General features: G+C 37.1%; 1 protein-coding gene and 1 pseudogene across 2 annotated transcripts; both read left to right on the top strand.

Moving 5' to 3' along the window:
* Positions 1 to 1,071: 1,071 nt before the first annotated feature.
* Positions 1,072 to 6,455, top strand: LOC133524765 (alpha-1-antiproteinase-like; annotated as a pseudogene).
* A 748-nt stretch (positions 6,456 to 7,203) lies between these two features.
* On the top strand, positions 7,204 to 14,297 carry LOC133524842 (uncharacterized). 2 transcript variants are annotated; one of them, XM_061860996.1, is made up of 5 exons: positions 7,204 to 8,357; positions 8,493 to 8,629; positions 9,966 to 10,196; positions 12,006 to 12,244; positions 14,041 to 14,297. In XM_061860996.1, the coding sequence occupies exons 1-5, from the start codon at positions 7,787 to 7,789 to the stop codon at positions 14,249 to 14,251; spliced, it is 1,389 nt and encodes a 462-aa protein (XP_061716980.1). In that variant the 5' UTR covers positions 7,204 to 7,786; the 3' UTR covers positions 14,252 to 14,297. The 2 variants fall into 2 exon arrangements, with proteins under 2 accessions (XP_061716980.1, XP_061716985.1); XM_061861001.1 differs by lacking the exon at positions 8,493 to 8,629 and having other exon boundaries at positions 7,204 to 7,864.
* Positions 14,298 to 21,176: the final 6,879 nt, after the last annotated feature.

Genomic DNA, 21,176 nt, shown 5'->3' with positions numbered 1-21,176 from the left:
AGATGAGTTTCTTAAACAACAACAGTCGGCTATGTCATAATGATAAAGGCTTACCCAGAAGAAAGTAATCTCCAATATGCTCACTATGCAATCTTCGTAACTCTTCTTTTATTGAAGAATTGTTATAGATGAACGAGTCGTGTACCCGGCCAGGAAACCTCGCATTCACCGACAGTATTTTGCAGTTAATGTCTGCAATCTAAAAATGTGTTCTTAATTATAAGATATTTGTAACAAAACAACCATTCTAATCCCGATTCAAAAGAATCCCCATTGGCGTTGTCAGGGATTACTTTGGCGATCTTATGGTTTACAAGCAAATAAAATGCATTCGATTTATTCTAAAATTTCTGTGCAGTCTAACTGTGCCTAAAATGTTAGCAATCCCATATGCCTCCTGAAAACCTCTGGCGATGGTTTGCTGGGACCGCTCCTTTCCTGGGAAGACTATCCATGTGTCCTTGAGTCTGTAAACAATCCAACACTTTCGTGATTTAGTACCTTAGCTAGACGTAGCTAACATTGAATAATACTTACATAAATACATATGTAAGAGTGGTAACGAAGTTGCATATAATAACAAAAGTAAGGTATGATTCTGCATTGAAATATTTAGGTAGAATCACTTCCAATACAAATACCAAGTTTACAAAAATCCACATTCAAGCCTCATTTGTACTTCATGGTCCATAAAATTCTGCATAAGAAAATAAATAATTATATTATATAAATATTATGTTACTGACTGTGTCTGTTTGCCTTCCAATATCTGATCATACTGATTACGCTGTATAAAAGGAACATCATTATTGAAAAATCTCACTGCACATCCATACTCGTATTTTTTTACCTTCTTACCTCCAGTGTCAGTGGTATTCTGTACCAAAATGGACATACCTTCTATTCACCGCAGTTACAAATTGATCCAGCACCGGCTGATGGTAGACTGAGCAATGGACAAGCCATGGTCTTGTCCAGTTCCCCGTTGGTAACTACCGTCAGCCAATAGGTGCAGTAATGTTAAAACCTAAAACAAAGACTTGTAAGTAATAGGTATATCATTCTTAAATAATGATTATGATCAAGGTGGTGGTAAAGGTAACGAGAATTACTTGAGGGATAGTGCAACATTATATCTTTACTTTAACATGTGCCGGCAATCCATCGCCGTGTTGAGGTTTGAGGTCGGCGTCAAGTTCAGCACACAAATAGAGTGCTAATTCTGTGCACACTCTATATATGTGCTGTGTGGCCGGACATATAGATACGCCGGACGGATAGATATCATGCTTCAGTTCGCCATTACCGTAGCGTATTTATCTGCGATCGTCGCACGACTTTTGAGCGGTATTTACAGCTAGGGCTGGCATATTTAGTACAACCAGAACAAACTTGTAAACCATATTTGGGTCATACACAGATTTAAAAAAGGTTAACACATCTGAAGACGAAAGTAAACGTCTTGTGTTCATATAAGCAAAATATAAGTAATGATTTTATAACAAAGGTTAGTAGAAAGAGTTGTGGAGTGCGAGAAGAACAAGTGAGTTATGAAGGACTGATAGGTTGGCATCTTAAAAAACTATATATATTATGAGCATATTATCCAGCTCTATGATCACATTTACGTAGGTAGTTTAGTATACTTTAACTAACGCATCTGAATTTTTCAGTCATGTCCAGCCCTAGTTGAAACGTCAAACTTGTTGTTATTTACAGTGCTATGCCTCGCGGTGGGTGCGGCACCGCCGAGCCCCGCCTAAGACCACCGGCTTCGTCGGGGAAGAACGAACTATCCACTGCCATCTTTCAGGTAAAGCATATCTTCAATCTCCTTAGCAATATATTGTTTATAAATTATAAAACGTCGGCTGTTCCGAGAAATTTCGAAAAACGGTTCGCGGTAGACCCTCTGGTCTTATCCCGAATCAATAGTGACTGATAGCGAACCTGAATTTATTATTTAATAATCAATCTTTATGATTGTGTACGGGCATATGTGACATTATCTATGAAAAGGGACCTTATTGTCGGTGGCGCTACGCAGTGCGGCGTAAGCGCCATCGACAATAAGGTCCCTTTTAATATATAATGTCACATATTATGAGTTAAGGCGTATTAAGATTCAACTAATATGGTTGTTTAAAAACCTAAGACACGCTGCCACAAAAACTGTCTTAAATCAAATTTATGTTGCTCTGGCTCAATCAGTTCTCACATATTGTATACCGATCTGGGGTGGGGCCACAAAAACTAAATTCCTTGAACTCGAAAGGGCCCAGAGGGCACTGTTAAAGGTCATGTACTCAAAGCCGTTCACTTTTCCTACAACTGACCTTTATAAAATGTGTGACTTACTGACAGTAAGAAAACTTTACGTGTTAAATGTCATACTAAAGAAACATAAAAATACCATGTACAAAAATGACCCTATCACTTCACGTAGAAAACTTAATGTAATTCCCGTAGTTATCACCAACACAGCATATGCAAAAAGACAGTTTACTGCTCAATCTACAAGATTATATAACATGGTAAATAAAAATATTAACATCTACCCTGTGAGGCTCAAAGAGTGTAAGACAATGCTAATCAATTGGCTTAAGGATAAAAGCTGTCTCGAAATTGAAGATCTCTTAACATAAGTGAGATACCATACATTAATCATAAACTCAAACTCTGTGTAATATGATAAATCCTATTGCTTTTTATTATATACACTATTTGCTATCATAGATAATATTATTTACAGACATTTCAGATACTCTCCCATACACACGGACACGCGCGCGTTCTCACAGACACACACACACACACACACACACACACACGCACAGCACACTCACACACGCACACATACACGCACACATACACGCACACGCGCACACTCACACACATACCCCCCCCCCCCCCCCCTACTCCCCTCTTAAGTGAACTGGAAACCTGGCATCTTTACCCTGTAAATTTATTAATTTTCTTTTCTATTTTCTACTCAACTCATCATGTAGTATCATTTTCTGTTTTTTAAGTTAATCTGTATCGCCTTTGTTAGTTAAGATACTTTACTGCGGAAGAGCGGTGTCTCTTATCACAAGTATCTCTGAATACTTAAAAAGAGACATCTACCCTGTTATTGTAAAAATCATGTATGCTAACGAATAAATTTTTTTTTTTTTTTTTAACTCATTTTGTAGACATTTTTTGGTTAGCTAAACAACAGGTATACGCTCGTTCTTTAATTTGTTTGTACATATAATTTCAGGGTTACATCGACGATAGTAAGAATATTGCATTCTCACCGCTTGGTTACTCTGCTATCCTCGCCATACTTGCCGAAGGCGCGACGGGTCAGACGAGGGAACAACTCGTATCTGCCCTCCACCTCCCAGAGGATCCGAACCTTATTAGAAAAACATATCGATACATCATGGAAAGACTGAAGAATACACACGAGCCAACCTGAATTAAAGAATTATTTCTACATCTACAAAAATTACACAATCAACGATGACTACAAGAAAATCTTAGAAGATTATTACCTTACAGATGTTACATCCGTAGGAAGGTATAATGACGTAAACCACTTTAAGGCCGATGAATCTAATGATGATGATGAAACAATTGAAAGGACCATGGGCAAATTTGTATGGGCACTGTCCCCACCCACCAACAGAAACGAAACATGTCTCATTCAATAAGTCTTGGCAACCTGATGATTTGTTACTATGACGAGGATCGCCCTATGCATGGGGTTTTCTTGGAAAACTGTGTTTTCTTTTTATATATTTTTCGCTCATTTCATTGAAAGTTGCAGGCAGAAGATTCCAAGATCTATTGAATGAGACATGTTTTGTTTCTGTTTGTGGGTGGGGACATTTCTGCCCATGGTCCTTTCCGACAAGAAAGCTGCAGAAAGTAACAAGAATGAAGAAATTGGAGACCTTGTTCCACCTAAAGAATCTGGTGAGAAGTTTGCTGTAGAAGATAAACCTGAAAAAGTAGACATATCTCAAATTGAGTACAAACCCGCGAAGAATATTAAAGAAAAAATAAGGCTTGTAAAAACTTACCCCAAAAAGGACAATTCCGGAGAAGAAGAAGAGACTATGTTTGCTGTCGGTTTAGCGGACGATGTGCTAATTGGTTAACCTGAGAATACAGAACGGCATTTACCGAGATTAAACTCTCTAATAAACTTGTTTTCTGGGAGGTGTATAATAGACAAAGATTTATAAACCATGCGAGAAGCCACCACCACGTTTTGCAGGAAAAATGCGATATTGCGTCAAGTATATCGGTTAATACTGTCGGAAAGAAATCGGAAAAAAGTAAGTAATTTTACCCAGACATTGTTAATATTATTTCTAACTATTATTTATTTGACAAACCCCACAATTTAGATCGATAATCGAATTTTACTCAAATAACTCGATATATATGGAGTTCTGTTTAAGAAAACAATAAATATTAAAGTTTCAAGTCACTAATGCTGGTGTCTTCCCATCTATGTCCCCGCTGGGCATATGTAGATGGAAAGGATTCATTCCCCTACGAACCGCGTCAAGCGACAAGTAGGTACATTATATGATTTTTCTTTCACGAATTGGAATTTTAACTGTTCTATATAGCAACTATCAAATCAAAATCGACATTTGTATATAAACCGAGGCGGTCACAGATGGGAATACACCACTAATGCTGACATTGGTGTCTAAGGATTTTAATTAGGTACATAATATGTTTTACAGTACATATGGTGCTACTTTGCCGCACTAGTGCGAAAATTAGCACATTACGTTACTCTGTCGAACATTTAAAGGGCCATATCTCGTGTCGATTTAAAACACTCCCTTCGGTCGTGTTTTAATCTATCGCCACTTGTATCGAATTTCCTATTTTTCGCACTTGTATCGTAATGTACTATTTTAAACCAACTATTAGGTTTCAAATGTTTGTTCAAAAAGATTTTATCACACCAAACATAATTTATAGATCTGTATCTGTATGTACTATTATGAGAAAATTTATTACATTGTGATAAAATAAAGCTTTTCAATCTCGCACCTTACTTAGGCAACTCAGCAAGCTTTGTTGCCAAAGTGCAATCAAGTTTTATACAATCGTGATATTCACGATTGAAAAAAATATCATTTTTAATTTTGTGTTTCCACCTGTATTATGGACAATAAAGTATCTACAAACATACGTTAGGCTTCATCTTACTGACCGGAACGAACATTTTTATGTTGGAGCAAACGTTAAAATGTATCTTCATATTGCAGTTCGGAGTGAGCAGCATCTTCAGCCGCGACGCCGAGCTGTCGGGTGTTCCTTCAGCGGAGGGACTCTTCAGCAGGAGCTGCTCCAGCACGTGGCGGCTCGCGTCGACAACGCGGACACCTCTGCGTCACAACTGGCAGGTATAGATAGATATTTGAAAGCCTAAGCTTTAGCGTCTGCTCGACACGTAACGCACGTAAACTTCCTCGCTTGCACGAATTCTATCTTACCAACGCATGGATACGGATCATTCGTTTATTTCTTTCTTTATATTGGTTTATACAATCAGTTTCAAGCTACATAAAATATGAACTCATAACGTCATAACCTTTTGTTACATTTAATTTTTCAGCATCTAACGCAGTCCAGGAGTCTCTTAAGAACATCCCATTGTCCAGCATCAAAGAACCACGCCGCTTCAGCATCGACCGACCCTTCATGTTCTTCATCATCGATCGCCTTGACAACTTGGTGGTTATTGCTGGAAAAGTCATAGACCCAGAAGCACCGACGCCATTCGAAATTTAAACAAAAGACTTAATTTTCTATTACTATTTTTGAGTACAATTCAGGAGCAATAAGGCGTTAGTCAACTGTTTGTTTTTGTGAATCTTTTTATTTCAATCTGGAGCATGATTATGTTTTTCTGTGAATTTAATTGACTATAATTGTTTTTAATCTTAAATCTATGAGAAAGTAAACCAGAAGCGTTTGATAATTTAAAGTACATAGCGTAGGTTTAAGTAATTAATGGAGAAGGCATACTATTCCGTGCAAGAGTTCATGGAAGATAACTTTATTTTGCAACTACTAATGATATTCCCTTATTGCATATTATATATCCTTAATTAACACCTTGTGTACCGAAATCTTAATTTAGGTACGACTATTTAATTCTTAGTTGAAATAAGTTTAGACAATGTTGTTTATATTTAATTAAGAACATTACATGATATATACTAGTCCTACCGTTCAGAAACTAGAATACCTAATGTAAGATTATTTGCTATGCCCTAACAGGGTGCCATGTGTTTTCACACTCTAATGTGACAACTATTATGTACCATGGTTTCGCAATAAAGATTTCTATTCTATTCTAATTAGATTAAGGTATTATTTATTTTAGTGGCAGTTGTGATCGTGATTAAGATTATATTTATTTTTATTGAAATAAAGTTTTATTTCTTAATAACCAAAGTGGGTAAAGACCCTGCCTATGAAGTCGATGGTCCCGGGTTGGAATCCCGGTAAGGGCATTTATTTGTGTGATAAACACAGATTTGTTTTCTGAGTCATGGGTATTTTCTATGTACCTATATAAGTATGTATTTATCTATATACGTGCATATGTATATTGCTTGGTTTGGGGCTAGATCGATCTGTGTAAGATTGTTTTTACAACGTGTTACACCAGCCACTAAAAGTAGTGTGGGTACACGTTGTATATAGGTCATACTGGTGTTGATATCTTGTATGAGAGAGTTGATTTTTTTATCGCGATTTCGAGGTTGGTATCATAGTAAAAGTTGCTCAGTATAACATATACAACGTGTACCCACCCCACTTTCATTGGCTGGTGTAACACGTTGTATAAATACCAAACTTCTAAACACTAATGTTTATATGGCATCCAACACATATTCTAGATAGGTAAGTAGGTATCATAATTATCTGTCTTTTACCCTAAAATTCCATAGAAATGTCATTCCATAGTTCAGGTATACTAAATTTGAGAGGGAAGAATAGCTTTTCGACCCTAGCGAAATAACGGTAGTTTTTCTATGAAAATCCTTTTCGGGAGAAAACGTTTTCCACTAAATCTAAACAAATCACTTTGATGTTGGTGTCGATCGCTTCAGCATAATATATTCTAAGTTCATAGGTTTAAAATAAACATATAAACTTAGTTATTTATTGTGTCAATAACATACAAAAACATGGAGAATGGAAGATTTGTAGAAGTTAAATAGTACATTGTGGAAAGCAAAATACTCTTGATGTGGCTCGTTAGCCTATTGATTAGTGTTAAGTGAGAGTTCATAACATACGTGCGTTGCAAAACATGAATACATTTGTAAACATATAGGCATGAATATGTATTCATACATTTTGACGTTAATGCTTTTGGTTAGGAATTACAGGTGGCGCTTCAAAGGATACAAAAAAGTTTCACGAGAGGGCTCTCTTTGTCCTATATATTATACTACTCTTTGCTTCCCTCTTAATGTTTAGGCTTTACTCAATAATAACACTGAATTTGTTATAATAAAGCGACATAAAATAGCTTACAATACAATCCAGTCAGTGACCTAAAACAATACGGTTAAATTCATAAAAAAATAATGTGGGTAGTTCAACCCCGCTGTGTGATTTTTATGCACCCAACCGGCATCATTTATCTTCAACATATTAACGGTCGCGCTGGTCGTGCCTGGGAGCAATTGCAATAAAACAGGAATAAGATAAAGATAATTAGTGTTTTATAGATTTAGACGTAGTGCGCAAAATGAACAAAGAAAATGTACGAGCCAAAACAAGGATCCCGTTACCCCTGGCACCTCTGCCACCTTTGCCGAAGCATTTGGTAAGTAAATTAAGCAAGAGGCGCCCATTGAATACCCTAGCTGGCCCTAATGGACTCGATCATCCTGTGTCCTCTTCGAATTTGCTGTGCATGGCTGGCCCAAGCAATTCACAAACCAAAATCGTTCTCAAGGAGCCAAAGAAAACTTATACAATTGACACCAAATTCGTAACAGTGCGACGGGGTTGTAAAGATTTAAACTCTGTTGTGTACCAAGATGATAAGAAAAGAACTTCAACGTCGAGCGTCATTACTATTAGCAGTGATGAGGAAAATGACACAGACCAAAATGATTTTCATCTTATTGATAAACATGGCCTTGCTAATAAGAAACGGCTATCAGCAAGTCTCCCGGATCTTAACGCGTTGGTTCCAGCCAGCGGGAAGAATATAACGCCAAGCTCGAAGATACCTCATAGCAGGGGGCGGCAAGGTTTAACACCACTGGAAAATCAGGGAAGGGTTCATGAGAGGATGCAGTCACCTGATCTATGTACGTAAGAATATAACTAACAAAATGATTGAATATTCGCCTTCTTTATACCTATTTCTTATTATGTATTTTGTAAATGTTAAGTAATGGTAATGGTTGGATTACTATTCAAGTTTTGTGTCATTTAATTTACAGTTCAAAGATCGTACATCCCTAGTATGGACACGGATGGAATTCAATACCTCTTACATGTCGAAACGAAACCAGTGGCACTTCCACCGGTGAATAGCGAGACGAGATCGCGCATTATCAACTGGATGATGAAAATTAACGTATGTATCATGTAGGGAATGCAAACCGGTTTTAACCGAAACCGAAAAAACCGGTTTTTTGACGGAAACTCAAAACCGGGTTTTTTAGAATTTGAAAAAACCGGTTTCGGTTTTATTCGTTTTTTTTTTTATTTACCTAAGTTGCATGTTTTATTCATTATAAGGGTATAAATCGGTCCTAAACCGGTTGAATCCATATCAAATCAAATAATGTTGTGTTGTGTTAGTTTGATCATTTGTAACGCTAAATGAATTTTTACGGTACAAAATACAAAAATACGAAAGATTAAAATAATATAAAGTACTGGCAGTGGCAGGACATCCGTGCTGGTGTACGAATTGTATAGTAGTACTTTTTAATAAAAATGGGTATAAAAGGTCTTACTCATAATTTTATTATTCGATGCGCTGTAGAAAAATTCCACGTAATCAATTATATCAATGGCAGCTTTACTCTTTTGTTGGTTCGGTGATAACGACTTACCGACAACCTTTTTTGTCTCTTTCGCACTGATAGGAAAGGGTAGTTCAAACCCTAAATAATGGAATTACTTGACTACCTGTGTTTGCCCAGTTTAAGCTAACACCATCAGTTTCTAATTGACTTTTCGAGAAGAAGCACGTGACGTGAATTGTTATATTAGCTTGTTTCATTTATTTCCTACTTTACAAATCCATAATAACTTAGCAAATATTTTATAAAGGAAGGTAGTAACAGTAAACGAATTAACTACTTGAATATATACTAGAAGACAGCGAAAAACTTAGAGCAAGAATTCGGATTGGGCCATTTGATTTAAGACAAATAACATTAAATTATAAATTGATATTATCATATATTTAAGAAAAAATGACCTATCCCATCGGTGTCTAACTAACAAACCAAAAAAATAATGTAATAAAATTGGTTTGTTCCAATAGTACACATTAAGTCATTTGACAATTCCCATACAATACAATAAAATAGTCAGATATTCTGTCTTTAATTTCGTGATAAAATCGTGTATATACTATACTAGCATTCGTTTTTACACGTGAAGTTCGTTTTTACAATTTAAAAATTGTTGATTTTAAAAACAGAAACCGGTTTTAACCGGTTTCGGTTTTTTTTTAAACCGAAGAAAAAACCGGTTTTTCCATTCCCTAGTATCATGTGTGTTACGTTAATTAAAATTAACTATAATCTCCTATATTCCTATTCACAGCGAATGATGCTCTATGAATACCATAACTGTTTCGTTATCTATAATAGATCTCCGTATTTGTTTTATAGAGAAAAATAGTACGAATTACGTTTCATAGTGATATTTTTTATTGAGAATTGAATTAAACTTAGGGCACAGTCGGCAACCCAGCCACCATTCAGGCCGCGGTGTGGTACCTGGACACGGTGCTGGCTACATGCAACGTGCCAAACAACGTGCAGCTAGAGGCTGCGGCCGCCTACTTGATCGCGTCCAAGCACCGCGGGCCGCGCACACGTACGTCGAAGCTTATCACATGCGCCGGATTCGCCTTCACGAAGGAGAAGCTGCTGGAGAAGGAGTTAGACATATTGCTTACATTGGTATGTGACTACTATTTATACTTTTTTGATATAGTTAATAAAAATAACTAGGAAAGTTTAATATTAAAGTTGATATCGTTAGAATGTTCTATTTTAACGGCTCCAAGTTAAGGATGACTCACGATAGAATGGCCCGGGTCTGGGCCGAGACAACCGACACTTCGTTTTCTATGACAGATGACCGGTGATCACGTGATGCTTTCTATAGGGAACGAAGTGTCGGATGCATCGGCCCGGACCCGGGTCGTTCTAATGTGAGTCATCCTTTAATATGCATAACTATGATATCCTCGTATGTATAAAACGTGTAAAAACAAAAAGAAATAAATGGAAAGATTCGGGTTATTCCCACAAGTTACAACCAAGTTGTTACAAGTTGGGAAAAATAATTCCCAGTAGTTCCCACTTAAAGTTTGTTAGAGTTCAATACTTGAGTTTGTTAGAGTTGACGACCGATCTGGCCTAGTGGGTAGGGACCCTGCCTATGAAGCCGATGGTCCCGGGTTCAAATCCTGGTAAGGGCATTTATTCGTGTGATGAGCATGGATATTTGTTCCCGAGTCATGAGTGTTTTATATGTATTTAAGTATTTATAAATATATATATATATATATCGTTGTCTAAGTACCCACAACACAAGCCTTATTGAGCTTACTGTGGGACGGACGTAGTCAATTTGTGTAATAATGTCCTATAATATTTATTTATTTATTTAATACTAATAAAAACAGTATAAATAGTAGGTATTGTATGTATAGTTATAGAGTGTGTAGCAATTTATTAAGAATAATTAAGAACTTGAATTTTATTACAATAAAAAGCAAGTCAATTAATCTTATGTTAACAAAAGAACTTAAAACTAATAAAAACCAAAAAAAGATTTCCTTAAATCAAATAAAGCGTACTTTAATAAATAATTATAAGTCAAGTAGTGTTTTATTAAACTACCTTAAAAGTGATTAAAAATAAAAACAGTTTTACCAGTACAAATGCAAAAACTAAATTAGTTAAGAGGAAAGAGGACGGCCTATTCTCCATACAAACGTAGTTCCCATTTTCCTCTCCGGATAATGACGTTTTGGAAAATATTTTTACATAATTTGATATATATATTAACCATAGCTATGTCGCTACGTTTTACTTTTTTGGTTTTTTGTATTATTATAATATAGGAGCAGAATAGGAGCGAAAACATAATTCATACAAAATGTTTAAATGCTTCGAAGTCCTATAATAATTAAAAATTCGAGAAGTTCAAACGTAGAGGCATAGCTATTTTCAATAATGTCAATGCCCAGAGAGGAAAATGAGGACTACGTTTGTGTGAAAAGGTGATTTCGCGCGGGCCCTCCACTTTCGTCTTAAGGATAAATCAACGTTTGGATGAAATTTATCTTATTAATCGTAATTTGAATGAATTATACAAACTAATAACCAAATCAATCAAAAACTGACTAATTTTGATCACTTTAAGGCAATTTACTGGAACAGTAATCAACAAACGTATCATTATTTGGTACTATTTATTTACTTACCTATTAGTTTTGAACTTAAACAAAATGTTGGTGGTAACTACTGGAAAAATTCCCACCTTTTACTAGTGGTAACTACTGGGGGAAAAAAATCGCAGTAGTAACCACTGGTATAAGGTGGGAAAATATTCCCAGTAGTTACCGCTGGTAACAACTCGGCCAAGTTCTTTAGGTCCCTGTAAGACACGACATTTGCTTTCCCTTTTAGTTGCCCAACATACCTTACTTGAATTTAATTAGTTTGTATTATTATTTATTCTTTAAATCATTACTCTAGAAATTCCCGTGCCAACCAGTAGTGCCTCAAGACTACATCTGTTACTTCGCTTGGTGGTGCAAAGAAGAACGGGCTGGCGAGATCGAAGTAGCCTCTACGTTCCTCTGCCTCTGCGGGATGATGGTTGACAAGAGCCTCCGTCCCGAGTACCCGTCCGTAGTCGCCGCGGCGTCTGTCAAGAATGCTTTGTTGTTGTTGAAGAGAAATGAGCTGATGCCGCGATTGCATAGGTGTCCGGCGTAAGTGGGAACTGGGGCATTCCCCAGAAAGTTCTACTCAGTCGGGGACATGACGCGTAATGGCATCTACCTTAATGGGTCAAACACAAAACTGTGTTCGCATCTTTCCTGTAGACATTCCCAAAAGTTAAGGGCTATAAAGTTAAATAACCATAACCCTTATTCACATGAAAGGGTACTCTTTTTATTTTGATAAGTGTATATGATAAAATCGATAAAATCATTACCTACATACCCACAAGCTGTTAACTATTGCCCAGAGGAGAGAAAACTGTTTAGTTCGGACGAACACACAAGTTTTCTCTCCTGTGGGCAATAGTTACCAGCTTGTGGGCATGTAGGTAATGATTTTATCATACTTATCTACATAAAAGAAGTAACTTTTCATGTGAATACGAGTTAAATAAGAAAATGAACCTTTATAGCCTTTAACTTTTGGGTATATCTACTGGAACGAGCCGGAAAGACGCGAACAGTTTTGTGTTTAACCCTAATAACATGCGAAAATATCAAATAAAACTAAATTATCAAATCTTAATATAATAACCTTAGCTTAAAAAATTTTTTCACATACCCAACACTTCTGGAATGCCCCAAGTAATATTTTTTTATCATGCTAACCTAAAAGTAAGGTAGAACAGAAAACAAATATTCAAGAATTGAATATTTATAGGTCCAAATATAAATAAGTAAATAAATATATTGACAACCGGTCTGGCCTAGTGGGTAGTGAACCCTGCCGATGACGCCGATGGTCCTGGGTTCGAATCCTGCTAAGGGCATTTATGTGATAACTATTTAAGAGGCAACAGGAGTGGTCATTATTCCATACAAACGTACTCGACGGTTTCCTCCGTGGTTTTTAAAGCTAGAGCAATATTTATTTCAACACTTATTATTAATATCTTTCTCTGTTTTGCTTATGGAGCTAGTTCACTTCAAATATTCGCAAAAACGGCCCTATTTACTTGGCCCCAAGAGAAGCTTAGTATTCAAAACTGACATCAATTAGCCTAAAAAACAAAACAGTTCGACACAGATAATTTCATTACCATTTAGACCTCAAAATTTTCGTTACATTTGGTTAAGTTTTGGAGGAGGAAACAGTCGAGTACAAAACATCGGGTTTTGAGATTTTTACGTAGGATTTTTCGCCTAACCTGGCGTTGTCCTTATCGCACTAGTTTTAGAAGCCGCTTCCGTTAGCGAGACGGATATATTCACCTAAAATATTTCAATCTCAGCTCCCGTATCCACTTAAGTATTTGTATATTATATATATCGTTGTCTGAGTACCCACAACACAAGACTCGTTGGCTTACCGTGGGACTCAGTCAATTTGTGTATGCCCCTATAATATGTATTTATTTATTTAATTTAATACGACATTATTACACAAATTGACTAAGTCCCACAGACAGCGCAATAAGGCTTGTGTTGTGGGTACTTAGACAACGATATATATATATTATATACATAAGAATAGGGTACAGTCAGCATCAATAGTAGAGGATGAAACAACGCGCCAAAAGCATCTGATAATCCGGATAACTTTTCCAAATATAGATAAATCTCTGCAATTTACATTCAATTGTTCTACATATAGAACCACCACATTTAGTTAAGCTGTTTCAGAATGGTAGATACTTTTGAAACCTTGTTAGATCCGCTACTTTTGATGCTGACTGTACACTTAGATAGGACATTAAACTGAAGCTAGGTATTTAATTTACGTGTATAGGAAGGAATAGGTCTTAACTATCAGCCTTATAGTTTTATTCTTCCTTTTGTTTTAGATTCGCTGCTGCTGAAGAAAAGGCCGATAATATGATACACACGTGCGTCATTCTTCGCAACGCGGTGCGCGAGGTGGCTTCAAATAACTACACCTACATGTTCATACTCGAACAGTACGGGATGCCGCCGAAGTACATCGCGCAAACCCTCGTGGATGCGGCCCGCGAGCGCTCTGTCATGGACTCTATGATTACCACTCAACATGTATGAAGAAAACAAACTGTACCTTTACACATGACAGTAAATTATGCTGTATTATAAGGTACCGTAAAACCACCCAACTATAGTCCAAAGCTCCCAACTATGGTCCACAAATAAACTCAATTTTTCTCGTGCAGGTGTGTATTTTACTATATTTTTGTAGTTCTAAGGCAAAGTATGTTTATAAATGGAAGGTAAAACTAGGAGTAAACCAAAAGGAACATTGGTATAGATACTTAATTTGCTTTTGAACTTGTGGACCATAGTTGCAGTATTGGACTATAGTTGGGTAGTTTTACGGTAGTTAAATGTTACGTAATTAAGTATAAGTATGTACAATTTGGCTTTGATTGAATAGCATCTAATTAATGACTTATGAAATTATAAATTTAAGAAATAATTAAATTATATGACGTCACTAGTTATTGTTATGCTTATGAATTTAAATACAATTTTATTAATAATAATAAAATAAAAAATAATAAAATAAATCTTTATTTCCAGCAATTCAAGTTACAGAATGTAGCAGGGTCTCCGCACTAGGCTTTGCCTGTATCGCGGGGTACAGTCAGCGTCAAATACTTCGTAGCAGTCAAAGTAGCCAAATAGTTCGGTACACCATATATTTAGTATGGTGTACCGAACTATTTGGCCACTTTGACTGCTACGAAGTATTTGACGCTGACTGTACCAGGAATACATTATCCCATAGAATGAAAGTTACAAACATAAAGTCCAGCTTTTGGCAAAATAACTTATAAGTCTTATAACTAACAATCATATTGCAATACAATGAAAGTATAGTATGTATATGTATATACTGTAGCAAAATTGCTACATAATCAACATCTGTGTCGGTTTATTTTTTAACTTCTCCAGTGACTAGTTGCCAGCTGGCTCAGTTCTCTTTCTGTTGTCTCTCTATGCGGTTTCATAATTCAGGCGTTGATAGCTAGATGGCGCTAATAGCAATTGACCATTCATCACTCAAATGTGACATGGTAGAAAATTACAATAAATCGACCTTAAAACTAAAATCCAACGTTCAAATTCGACAACAAATTCATTTTCAAAAAAGAAATTCAAAATTCACACCTCAACGACCTCAACGTTCAAAGGATCAAGAACTACAAATAATAAAATCTACGTCTGACTTACCTGTAAGTTCCCTAACGTCTACGGGCTCTAACCACAGGATTCTAACTACTAAATAAAGTTCTCGGGATATGTTATGAGAAAGTGAGTAAAAGGCATATGAGGTTAAGAGAAAAAAATATTTTTTTTTAAATGGTAAATATCGCAGAACAAATTTTAATAACGCAAATAATTATATCGCCTGTATATCAAAGCTCGAATACGAAGAAATCCAGAGCGCGTAGTACAAAAAAAACTGGGTCGTATTTGTAGGGAGATAGCGGGCTGAAAATAAATACGGAACCCTAAAAACGAAGGTTAAAAGAACCGCGACCGGTCTACCGTCACCTAGCTTCGCGATTTATGTCGCCATGAACACGCACCTAAAGGCTGCAAAAGTGATTGTTTTACTGCAATTTATAAAGTAAATTAGTTAAAGTACATTATCTAATATAGCTTCTATCTCGGTATAACTAAGAGTATTTAAGAAATTAAATAGGAGTTTTTTTGCTTCTATAGTGGTGCTAGATCTAAGGTTACAACACCGTATGGAATTGTAAGTTGTCACTCGAATGCGATTTCCAAAACGTTTTCCAAAGGCGGAACGTACTTCGGGAATTGGTAAATTGAAAATGCGTTTTTGAACTAAGGTATTATATGAAGGCAATGTTTTAGAGACTTTGTGTGTGCATAAACAGATTTTGTGTAAGAATAGCTGTCGGACGGTCAAAACTTGGGCTTGGGTGTAAAGGTCAGAGGTTGGAACCCGATAGGGTTTTTTGAGCATCACTTTTAGAACAGAGCGTTGGGCCCTTTCGATTTCCAACATAGGTATGTGAAGTCCCCAATCCGCACTTGATATTACTCTACAATATTTCTTACCCAGCGTTTATGTTCCTTTTCGGAATTTAAGTTATGTATGTATTAAACATTCGTTCGCTGGAGCACTACTAATAATGGAGGGCGAGATTGCAGTGGTGCATTCATATTATTAACATACGAATGGAATTTTTATTTACACGGTTTTTCATTCGCCAAGGTAAACAAATGAGGTCAAATACTGAAGGTTTGCAGAGTGAGTGCGAATTTATGGGAACAGGGCTAATGGTTTAAGAAATTGATTAGACGGAGGGTTTTTACAAGCTTTTATTTAAGTTGCCATGTTCGTATTTATATTTTAACATAGGTAATCCGTTTTTCGACCGTTTAGCGGTGGCGGCCGAGGGGATCTAACGTCTGACTTTCAATCCGGGGATCACACGTTCAAATCCTGGCTCGTACCAATGAGTTTTGCGGAACTTATGCACGGAATATCATTTGATATTTACTTGTCGGTGGAGGAAAGCATCGTGAGGAAACCAGCTTCCATGCGCGAAGATATTCAAAGTAGGTAGTATGTATTGGGTCAGCGTGGGGACTATAGCCCAAACCGTTTTATACATGAGAGGAAATGTGTGCCCAGCCGGCAGTATCTCGCGGCGAGACAGACTATCCGTCTCTCTTTAATTAACATAGTTGGAAAAAGACGGGTAGTCTATCTCGCCGCGAGATACTGTCGCGCCAATCATGTGCTAGGCCTGCAGCAGTGGGACTCTTATTTTATTTTTTTCTATAACCTTATTGAGTCCAGGTTGTTAAAATGTCTCCATAATATAGTAGATAACGTTTGACAGAAAAGTTTTGAAAATGTTATTTTTTACTTTTTAATAACATAATGCCGTTACATACACGTTAGTGCGAGTAGATACATTTAAGCGCTTTGTGGTAAAATTTTATCCGATCAACATACGAAATTATAATAAATTAAATTAATCATTTTCTGTGACGTACTACGTTAATTTATTTGATAGAATACAGCAGTCTAGTGAAGCTATATAGGGAGCGTGCATGAACTGTAGGAGGCAGCACAGGAGCCGTCAGATTTTTGGCGCGAGGCGTAAATGTGATGTTTACTGTTCCGATGTAGCCCACAAGATGGCAGAACCTACTATGCACAAGAAAACACGTGACGTGTGAATGTACATGTTTATTGTTCCGATTCAGGCCACAAGATGGCAGATCCTCCAACGCGCACGGTCCCTATAGTTTGGCCCAGGACTGTCTCATTTCAAACATTAGACAAAGAGAATCATACTGTCTTTGTCTTACACTAGCACTAGCACCCAAGAGAAATGGATGAGTATAGGGACCGTGCGCGTTGGAGGGTCTGCCATCTTGTGGCCTGAATCAGAACCATAAACATGTATATTAACACGTCACGTGTTTTCTTGTGCGTAGTAGGTTCTGCCATCTCGGAACAATAAACATCACATTTACGCCTCGCGCCAAAAATCTGACGGCTCCTGTGCTGCCTCCTACAGTTCATGCACGCTCCCTATAGTTTTCCTGGTTTTTACTGGCTGACAAGTTGTGTTTGTACGTGTATAATAGGGTAGGTAAAATAGGTACTGGTCAGCAGTGGCAGCATGGTTCCATTTTTATCGCTTGTCACTATGCGAGTCACTTTCGCACTTACATACCTGTTATAACGTGACAGGTATGATGACAAATGATAAAGAGCCGACCATCTTAGCCCTACAGGCAGGGTAAGCTACCCTAGTCTCCACCCCGTCGGCCGTCAATGTTAGTCACATATATTGTTTTCTTTCCCACAAAAACCTGTGCCAATAGCCAGGGTTCTTTTCTGTACAATCGCCTTCAGATATATTAGAACGGCTAAGGTGCTCAAAAATATCTAAACATGGACGTTAATAGCTTTGGCGGTTCCTCGGCTGCCTCCCTGACACTGCGGTGTTGCGAACTGCATCGCAATTGTGTGTTTTCCAATTTTTAGTTTTAAGATATATTTTTGAAGAGTATCTTAGTTTTAAGCTATTTATCTATGGGCCAATAGTCTTTCCCATCACGGAACAATGGTGTTCCGGACCTTTGGGAGGCGTGCGCGGAGCCGAAGCCAACACGTAGAGGCCCTTTTGACACTTTAATGAAATGTAAGGGGTACACCTAGAGGATGTTGCCCTTGCCCGTGTCATGGGACGCACGCAGAGGCAGCACCCGCCAGGGTGTAAGGACTATTTGAGAGTTGATGGAATCTAAAATGAACTGGGCTATTGGATGAAAGCGATGGACTAAATACTGGGCTATGGGATAAAAAAACCGGACGCCTGCCTAATAAAATGGTATTCAATTTTATTTCCGGCAGACGGTGACTCGCCCCCACAAGATGGGCCCCACAATAAGCGACATCTAGGATGGCTCAAGGGCAACACCGGTGTGAGCGGCTTATTATTATATTATTATTATTACAGAAAAGTTGTTGAGATATTTGTGAACTTCTCGGCCGCTCCAATATAAGTCTCTGATTCACGTATTCACAAAATACCTACAGTCGCCTGTACTATTATTTAATTATGTAGTTTACCCATTGACATATATCTAAGGACGGGTTTTATGGGCACTAAGAATGGTGCTAATTCAGTGGTGTCACTCACGAATTCGAGCCAATCGTGCAGTCGCAATTAGTTGCGACTTGCGACCAATCGCGCGCGTGATGTGAACTCATCTACCACTCGCGTTGTGGCGTTAGACTGCACTATTGGCTCGGAATTCTTGTGCGTGACACCGCTGTACTGGCCCCATTCTTATTGCCCGTAAGGCCCGTCCTTAGATATATGTCAATGGGTGTGCCCTATTGGTTAAGTAAAAATAAAATTTGCAGTCAGGATACCGTTAGTAGACTGGAGACATAACGTCTGATCCAAGCGCATATAATGCAAGTTCACCTACGCTTGGTCTGCACGCCAAGAGCTACGCCATTAAGACTTGGTTATTGCCAGTGCCGAGCTGCAGACTTATGGTTTAAGAACTTTATTCCCATTAAGAATTTACAAAATTCACTTACACGAGAACACAATATTTTTATAAATACTTAATACTAAATAAATAATAAATAAATAAATAAATATTATAGGACATTATTACACAAATTGACTAAGTCCCACAGTAAGCTCAATAAGGCTTGTGTTGAGGGTACTTAGACAACGATATATATAATATATAAATATTTATAAATACTTAAATACATAGAAAACACCCATGACTCAGGAACAAATATCCATGCTCATCACACGAATAAATGCCCTTACCATGATTTGAAATCGGGACCATCAGCTTCGTAGGCAGGGTCACTACCCACTAGGCCAAACCGGTCGTCAGAATACTAACGTGCAGACAATGCATAATAATATTTCATTTATATTACTGTTAAACTATTCTTATACTTCTAATTAATGTGGGTAGAATAGAAATAGCTAGTTAACCGGCTCAGATAACTCAAATCGCACAAACTAGTTAGCAACCAGGCTGTTATTCTCAACATAATGCATTCGTGCTCGCGTTACCATTTTAAGAACCTGTATAGAGATGTCTTCAATTATGCAAGGTTAATAGGGTTCTCGGTGTCAAGTTACACTGGTTTAGTTCCTCGGTTAACATACTGATGCCAATTCGCACGCAAATCCGATCAAAGAGAATTTGAAATAGAGGTGGAGTGGATGTCAAAGAAAACTTTGTAGCCACAGTAAATTTACTGCCACCTTTCAACACATGATAAAAACTTTTAGAACGCCATTTGACTTATTCTTCCACTGCCATGTGTTAAATTTGTTAAATATTAAAAACTAATTGATCAAAGGCCAAAGGTATGACGGCATCGTTACAAGCGATGGCGCCACAACCCTTAGCCGACGCCCGGTAAGATGGCGCCACTTTTTGTTATTTAATAAATTTAACACATGTTAGTGAAAGAATAAGGATCAAAGATCAAATGTGTCGAAAGATGGCATTAAATTTACTGTAGCAACAAAACTTTCTTTGACAATCCACTTCTATATCAAATTCTCTTTACTCCGGTGTATGAGCATTACACACCGGAGCGAAGACCGCCTAATGATCGAAGATGGAGTCTAATATATATATTTATTTATATTAGGAGACTGATCATTTGAAAAACACTTCACTATTACACAGCTTTTGACACGACACGACGACACCAAATGCTTTAAACACACAATTTATTAAAAATTCGCTAGCTACATATTTCGCAGATCGCGTTCTTTTTCACTGATTTAAGTTTTATTTAACGATTTTGGAGACACTATTTTATTTAAGCGTCAACTTACACCAAGACGACAGACAAAACGGCCAGGATTATGTCGTTAATGCTCCTTTCTAAAGTTTATATAAGTACAGTCGAGGAAATTGATTCTTTAGCAGTTAACGTGTGTCACGTTACAATGGACATTTCTTACCATAAGTATCACAGCCAAATTTACTTGAACCGCAAGTTGCTAAAGAATCAATTTCCGCGACCGTACATAGTTTGAGTTTATTTAGTGAATTAGCGTGTACCTATACAAGATTGCGGGTGAAGAAAAAAGGTCCTGAAAAGAAATTCTTCACCCGTAATATTTAAGCAGTACACATTTTGTGTGTATAGGTAAAAAACTTAAGTAAGTCACCTGTTGTATGTAGTTGTGACGTGTTCGATTAGACATATGTTTTGTTTGTGTGTGTTTTTTAAACATGTACTGTCTATTCGAACACGCCACAACTATATACAACAGGTGACTTACTTAAGTTTTTTACCTATAACTATCACCACTTTTTATGTCACTTAAATGTTTATGATGGAATCGAGTTTATGGCAAAATTTGGTCGACAAACTTAAAGACTAGGGTCTGTTTTACAATGAGTCCTGAATAAACTACTTATTGCCACTTATCCGACGAATAAAGTCAAG

Source organism: Cydia pomonella, chromosome 1, assembly GCF_033807575.1.
Source record: "Cydia pomonella isolate Wapato2018A chromosome 1, ilCydPomo1, whole genome shotgun sequence".
NCBI lineage: Eukaryota > Metazoa > Arthropoda > Insecta > Lepidoptera > Tortricidae > Cydia > Cydia pomonella.
The sequence above is the reverse complement of the archived record's forward strand: the minus strand, read 5'-3'. Positions and strand labels throughout refer to the sequence as shown.